Consider the following 7637-nt stretch of genomic DNA (forward strand, 5'->3'; position numbering starts at 1 on the left):
GCCCAGCCAGACTGACTGGGTCCTCTTCATCAAACACACCGGCTCATTAATGCTGCAGGACCCGCTGCCGCAACGCACCGCCCCGTTCGAAAAGCCTGCGGCGGCAGAGCCGGCGAAGAGGAACGGGGCTGCTCGGGCCAGGGGATGAGTCCTGAATATCATATATGTATACTGTAGGAGTGTGTGTGTGTGTGTATGCGTGTGTGTTTTTATGAACATGCAGCAAGGTGGCTGACTGGGGCATGGGAGTGTTTTGTCTTTAAACTGCATAGACATTTCAGTGTGTGCAATGTCTGCAGATATGTCATTCCATCTGTCTTTTGGCATGCGAACGTGTGTGTGTGGGTGTGTGTGTGTCTCGAAAACGCTGACAAATAACAAGAATCCCGTTTGTCAGATCCCACAGCTGAAACCGGCTGCTTTCATTCTTTTTTACCTGCTACTTGTGGAAACCGACAGCGGCAGATAAAGATGGTGCAAATGAGACAAAAAGAAGCGGAAAAACGCGTACGAGTGCCCGTCCATGTGAGGCAGAGAGTCGGATGAATGCTAACAATGCAGCTTTGTCTAAACGTATCTGCGCCGAGGAGAATCCGGGCCAGCTGGCCCGAGCAGCAGGTGTGTCTGTAGGTACCTGTAGGTAGGTGATTCTGTTCTGGACCAGATCTGACAGGTCTTTAGCCTCCTTCGTTCTCCAGTCGCCAACTCCGTCTGCCTGGCTGAGGTAGTATAAATCTGTCATGATGGATCTGTAGAAACAAGCACACATTTTCAATCAACGAGATCGCTTTTTAAACCAACATCCGAATATAAACACAGTCTGAATAAAGATGATTTTTTTTTCTCTATAAAACATGTTACGCTTATTCTGCTTTCTAGGATAAACACACACAGCCTGAAATATAAAAAACAGAGAGGAAGTGGTTGAAATACAACTGTGACGTCCCCTTCCACTCTACGTGGAGGGATCCGTCATTTATTAATTGCGTTTTGTCCCGAGGCGGACCGGAAGGGGCGGGGCCCAGGATTCGCTAGGTCCTCGCTATATAAGCAGCCTGCTCCAGTGCGTGAAGACAGGAGAGAGGAGTTGAAGTTGGCTTGGAGCCAAGTCGTCTTCTCCACCTACCCACCCCGTCTTTGTGTGGTTTTGTTTTGTTTGACCTTTCTTCTCTTTTGCAGGACTTCCCTGCTCACCACCAGTTTCAGAGATGCCATCGGCCACAGGGGGCCGCCTGCTTGTTTGCTTTTTTTTTTGCTATTTTGTTTTATGTATTGCTCAATAAAGAGCGTATTTATTGTTGAAGGCCGTGTCTCCCTGTTTTTTTGTTACAACTCAACAAGCTGGGTCGTAACAAAATGGGGGCTCTTCCAGGATCCGGTCCGCTCTGGGCAAAACACAATTAATAAATGACGGATCCCTCCACGTAGAGCGGAAGGGGACGTCACAGTTTTAATTCCTGATCTACAGCTATGGCTACAGAAAATGTAAAGAAAAAAGACAGAATGCACTTCATGTAGAATTGGAAACAAAAACAAAATAAAGAGAAAAGGAGGTGCTGGCTGCTTGCTGCCAGTAAGTGTCACCAGAATATAGCTGAAGGGCAATAGCTGAAAAGCTAAACGCAACTGTGTCGTGGATACAATCAAAAGTTACAAACCAAACATGACGAGTTATGTAACCACCAGGCCAGGAGAACACTGCATCCACGTACAGGTCCGCTTACCGAGCCTGCCGTGTATTTGAGCATCTGTTTATTTTGAGAGTGGTGTTTGAGCTGGTGTAGATTACCAAACGCAAATATAAACTGTGAAATTGCAGTTCAGAAACAGATAAACAGTTGGCACAATACCTGCCTCGGTAACCGGCGTACGTATCGGTATGAAAACAGCCATGAGCAGCTCGGCTTTCGTGACGATAAGCAGCTATGTGGAGCTGCTTTGTTCCTGGATTTTATTTCAAATCTTTTTTTTTTTTTTTTTGCAAACAGATCATGTTTTGTATGAACGAAGGCAATAGCCGATCACAGCCACAAGCTCTCGTTCGCTGGCGTTTAATCACCCGGCGCCCAAACACAGCACCCGGGTGATGCCGTGGGACGTTAAACAGAAACAAAAAAAGAAATAAATAGAATTACAAGCAGAGGGCTAGCTGTCTGCAGGGAAGCATGGCTACATTTCTTTGGGTGTTATTATTAACTAATAAAAATTAACACGCTGTGAACTGGCAACTTTATGGTGGGGAAACCACTTTTTCCACTGTAACAGAACAATTTTATTGAGTCCAGAGCTCCAATGTGCAGGATAATCTTGACCTTTGAGAAATTACTAACCCTAAAAATAATCACTCTGGTGTAAAGTTGCGATGTCTTCCAGCTGTTTTCTCACAATAACTACAGTACAGCCTCTGTCTGAATAAACCACAGGAACAATAGTCTGCCTGTGCAGGCAGCGTACTCGCATGCTCTGCTGCTTGCTGTTCTCTGAACCTGACAACAGCAGAGGCAACAACAACAAAAAAAGACTTATACCTACTGCATGGGGGGGGAAATACCTTGCTTTAGTCTTGTAGCATTATGTAGAGCTTACCCAATAGGTCACAGAGCTGTTTTTCACAAGCAGAGTTTCACGTAAGCCACCAAAGGTGAAAAGTTCCTCTATTTGCAAGGCTATGTGAGCGGAACAGAGACATTCAGTGCATTTATTTAGAGGGATGTGAGGCATAGAACATAATAATTTACTCAAGTCCTACTGTAAAGAATGCGACTTTTATGATTCCAATTACTAGGGATGCGCCACATATTGCAAATGTATCTCAGTATCAGTGCACGCAATATTAACATTGCCAAGAACTGCTTGGATTGCAATAAATATGAAATTATTGTATAAATGTCAAGCTATCTGGGGTCTGTGATTGCCATAAACCCATAGCCTTCTGTGATTAGCATAATAAATATAAGTATTTGTTTATCATAAACCATATTGTTTATGCCCAAACATTAAGAATTGCATGTCTCGCCGTTATGCATGTTATCAACAACTAACATGTAACAGCATGACATGGCTGAGAATTGTTCTGGTTTGGTCAGAGGTCCATATGTGTCACATTTCATAACATTCAGCCGGACCAAGAGGAGGTCAGAACCAAAAAAATCAAAACAGAGTGAAATGCAAAGGTTTCAGGACAAAATTAAATAAATATATAAAAATTTGTGAGGATAACTTTTAAACCAGACATTAATATACATGATATAAAAATACATATAATCTATTGTTTTGTTTTTTTAATATTACATTAAGTCGGGTTAAACCTTTACTGTTAGCAAGGATTACTACTTCTCCTACTCGCTAAAAGCCCGGATCATGAGCGGAAGGCATTTTTAGCAAATATGTGTAATGCTTTCTTCAAATTGAAAAAAAATAAATACATAAATAAAAAAAATAAATAAATAAATACAAATCCTGTAATGAAGATTACAATATCCTTTGAGGAAATAAGGTGAGCTTCAGATATGCTGATATATTTTCAAGGCCTTCAAATCATTCCTGGTTTTGAACGTTTCGAGACTCGATTCCTGAACGATATTTATGGAAACGGACGCGACCTATGCATCTATGATGCTGATTGACAACAGCAGCTTCTCCCTGCCTCCTGAGCTATATTTTGGATTAAGTCTCCCATCTACATCCCACTGACAGCAAATCCGAGTGCATGTCACACACTGCCTAACGTCGTGACCATCCACTCTCAGACATGCCTGAGACTTCTGATATATGCAGCTAAGGGCAAACACATCACACACTCAGACACACTTATGCAAGCTTAATTTATTACTCACTTCTCGACCCAAATCAGTCACATCCTGTGCGACGGAGAACTCTTATACATGTATTCAGCAGCCCATGTAAACACACACACGCACGCACACACACGCATGCACACAAAGCAGAAGAAACGCACCGTCTCATTTCAGCAGCGTGGCATTGTGAAGAGTGTCTTTCTAAGCTAACTTGGACAGTATCATCACTCATTGTAACATTCTGAAGCAGCAGGCATGGTGTGTGTGTGCGTGTGTGTGTGTGTGTGGTGTGTAAATGGATCTAAAATTTCTCCACACAGGGGACCCATCACACGCCCAGTGCGGTGAGGAGCACACCTGGCTGGCCGCAAAACGGAGCAAGAAGGAATTAGCAAACGGGCCCTGTGGGATCCGGCTGCGAGGCAGAGGACGGCTACGCAGGACTCAAGCCCCACAGATGAATTTGTGTGTGCCAACATAAATGTTTGCGGTCATTCATATGTGCAGCTTGGAGGCCACTCCAACACCTCGGTTGTGCATTTCGCTGCATGGTTATGACCGGACATGCAAGTACAGAGTTTCAGGTTGAGAAACGGATCATGTGAGAGAAAACCGGGCAAAGACAGGAAAGGTGGGGGACAAAAGGCTTTGTCCTAAAGTTAAACGCATGACTTTCATATTAGGGGTGGGCATTTCTCATATTGTTTATTGTTTCTTTTATAATAACATGTAGATTTATCATCGCTTCAATAAATAAAAAACTAAACTAACAGAATCACTTTTAACATTTTTCTCTGTTGTTTGTTTCACAAGAGCACCACAAACATCAGTAAATTCGAAAGTATGACTTTGATGAACTTCTTTACGTAAGTTTCAAATGTTGATGTTTATTTAATGTTTGATGCAATATGTGATTGCTGTGTCATGTGGTCACCAAAATCAGACAAGTAATTTTTTTGTTTTTACCACAATTTTTACAGGTATCACAATAGAACCACAGAATATCGCACACATCTACTTTCATAAACAGAAGCAAGGTCTTAAGCTGCTTAGCAAGTTTGAAATATTACCCTGTTATTTTTGGGCATTATTTAAAAATAATCTTTTAAAAGATACGATTTAAGGCACACTTCTTCAATAACCAAGTAGCGTGAAATAACACACATTCTGTCATGTTTCAGCCACAAATTCAAATTTATTTCAATGGGTTTTTATGTGACAGGCCAACAGAAGGAAGTGCCTGATTACGGAGTGGATTGAACTTTTGCAGAGGCAACTCCGAGTCTGTTGCGTGTGTCTAAACCAGCTTTTACATCCAGAGGAAGGCTTCTTCAAAAGAAACGCTCAATCTCTGTCAGACTGGATAAAAACAGAGTCAGAGAGCAGCAGCTTTCAAGTCAGCAGTCTGTATAGTCGTCCCAAGCCGGGTCGTTGGGCCTGCTTTTATTTAGGGGCATCAGAGTTAAAAGGGTTGAATAGTAATGAATAATAATCCTTTCAGATTTTGACTGTAGAAAATTTCTGAAAACCCATTTATCTTCGTCCTTCCACTTCACAGTCACGTTTCATGTAAAATAATAAAATATATGACGATTGTTGGCTGCAACAAAGTAAATGTGAAACTCTTCAAAGGCATGAAAAGTCTTTCGGTTTCAGTATAAAATTGGTTTCTTGTGGACAATTAAAACCTCAGTTCCAAACTGAGGTTTTATTCTTATAATGGTATTACAGCTCTTAGATCCCCAGGCTTGTTTTAATTAACACTCTTAATGCTAAGTGATGGTTAGCATACAGCCAAAGAGTCTCTACGAACACAGAATCACTACACCGTACTTCTGTCAGATTTACATATGTTTCTTTGCTTTCCAGCTGTGAACATCAACATTATTTCCATACCCGAAAGGAAGAATGAGCCCAAAAAGCGGCTCGTAATGCAACGACTGATTCCACTGGAAAAGCAGGAAAATCCTTTCATACTTCAATTTAAAGAGCTCCGTTTCTGTTTTACTCGGGGAAAACACTCCAGACCGAGGCTGTACTCGGCACATGGCATGCCCCATCCTGAGCAGAATGTAAAAGAAGAAGTTGCAACATTTGTTCTGTTTTACCGCTTTTCATTCTCCCACTTCCATTGGTCATGAATTCCTTATCATGTACAAGTTAATCAAAAAAAAAAAGAAGAAGAAGAAGAGAGAAGTAAATGCAAAAAGGATATTTGGCCACATCAGTAAGTCTGTGTGTATGTGGTGGTTAATCTCTTTTTTTTTTTTTGGAAAGCTACTTAGGCAGCGATGCCTGAGACAATAGGTCCTGTAAACTGCCTCAGGAAGGATTACATCCAGGAATGTGACACCTACTTTTCCTTCTGCAGCTAATTCCAGGTGACTCAGAGGGCGTGTTCAGGATTTTTGTCCTTTGTTGCTCTGTAAGGAGCGCGTGCTGCTGAGCAGTGCTAGGATCCAAATCAAGTCCTAACAGAGAAGAAGCAATTTTGGTTGACGTTTTCTTTTTTTATTATGAATGTGGGAGTTTTTTTTTTGGTTGTTTGTTTGTTTTTAAATTAAACAGAAACAGAAACTGGTGTTTGGGAGGGTAGTTTTTAAGAAAGATAATACTGTTTAAAAGTCATTCTGATTTGGAAAATCTGAGTATTTTGATGCATTTGCTTAAAAAATTTGGAAATACGTGACTTTCCTGCAGGAGAAAAAAAAGCTTCAGATAAAAATGTATGTAATTTAAATGTATTATTAAATATAAATAATTCATAGCTCCTTTGAAAAAGACATGGCTATCCCCCAATGCTTTTCTTTTTTCATGGTACTTTAACAATATTTTTAGTTCCATACAGCTTTGGGATTAATGAGCGTCTCTGCTGGCACGTTCAAACTATCTTAAGTGTTTAGCTAAAGATAATTTATTTAGGAGAATAAATTACGCAGTTTTCTGTTTATGAAGTAAAACACTGCAAACGTTCTATCTGCATCCATCAAACTGGCTTCATTCACCTGTAGATTTATTCTATTATATGTATTTTTTGTGTTTTTCTTTTGCTTCTTTTGAGACATGAACAACTGAACTATAGAGGGGGCTATCATCACATCATGCAGAGGACAATGTCAGAGTAACTACAAGTTTACTTTACGGAAAAAAGGGTAGACATGTTGCATTAATTAAATGTCATGTTCTGCTTTTAACCATTTTTTTGTGATGGTTTTTTTTACTTTCAGACATTTTAAAGCCTTTTATTATCCAATAACCTGTTAAAACAGGCTGTACATAGCAGGCTGTTAGTCCCACAAAGTCCTTTTTTCTTGATGGCTGTGACAAGAAAAAGCCATCTTTTTTTTTCTTTTACACTGGCAAAACTCACATCATATATTAGAGTCTAAAACTCAGTTGAAGCAGACATGTTTCTCTATTTTCAAGGACAACACAATGGCTATTGTATATTCCTGTAGGCCTACTAGAAGCATTTCATCAGGATGTTATGTGAGACAAAACAAAACACTTTCAACATTTATTGCTAACAAATACCTAAAAAATATGCCACGCGTTTGTTTCAATCACACATGATTTGATGGAATCATCTTTTGCTGCACTTACAGCAGTGAGGATTATAGAGGAGTGTTTCTGAACGCAGCCCTCAGGGCTCACTGCCACATACCTAACTAAAACTGTAAACAGGATTCTTTGTGATGGAGGAGAACTCATCCATGCGCAACAGTTTTCAAGCTTTTGCAAAGATCATCCATCCATCCATCCATCCATCCATCCATCCATCCATCCATCCATCCATCCATCCATCCATCCATCCATCCATCCATCCATCCATCCATCCAT

General features: G+C 40.6%; 1 protein-coding gene across 1 annotated transcript in view; it reads right to left on the reverse strand.

Annotated features, from left to right (window-relative positions):
• fut8b (fucosyltransferase 8b (alpha (1,6) fucosyltransferase)) overlaps positions 1-7637 on the reverse strand; it is a 106632-nt gene that overhangs the window by 26917 nt on the left and 72078 nt on the right. Inside the window, exon 5 of the mRNA XM_008397469.2 lies at positions 635-749. Within this exon, the coding sequence (XP_008395691.1) occupies positions 635-749 (115 nt within the window). The remainder of the gene's footprint in view (positions 1-634; positions 750-7637) is intronic.

The sequence above is a fragment of the Poecilia reticulata genome, linkage group LG21, assembly GCF_000633615.1.
Source record: "Poecilia reticulata strain Guanapo linkage group LG21, Guppy_female_1.0+MT, whole genome shotgun sequence".
Taxonomy (NCBI): Eukaryota; Metazoa; Chordata; class Actinopteri; order Cyprinodontiformes; family Poeciliidae; genus Poecilia; species Poecilia reticulata.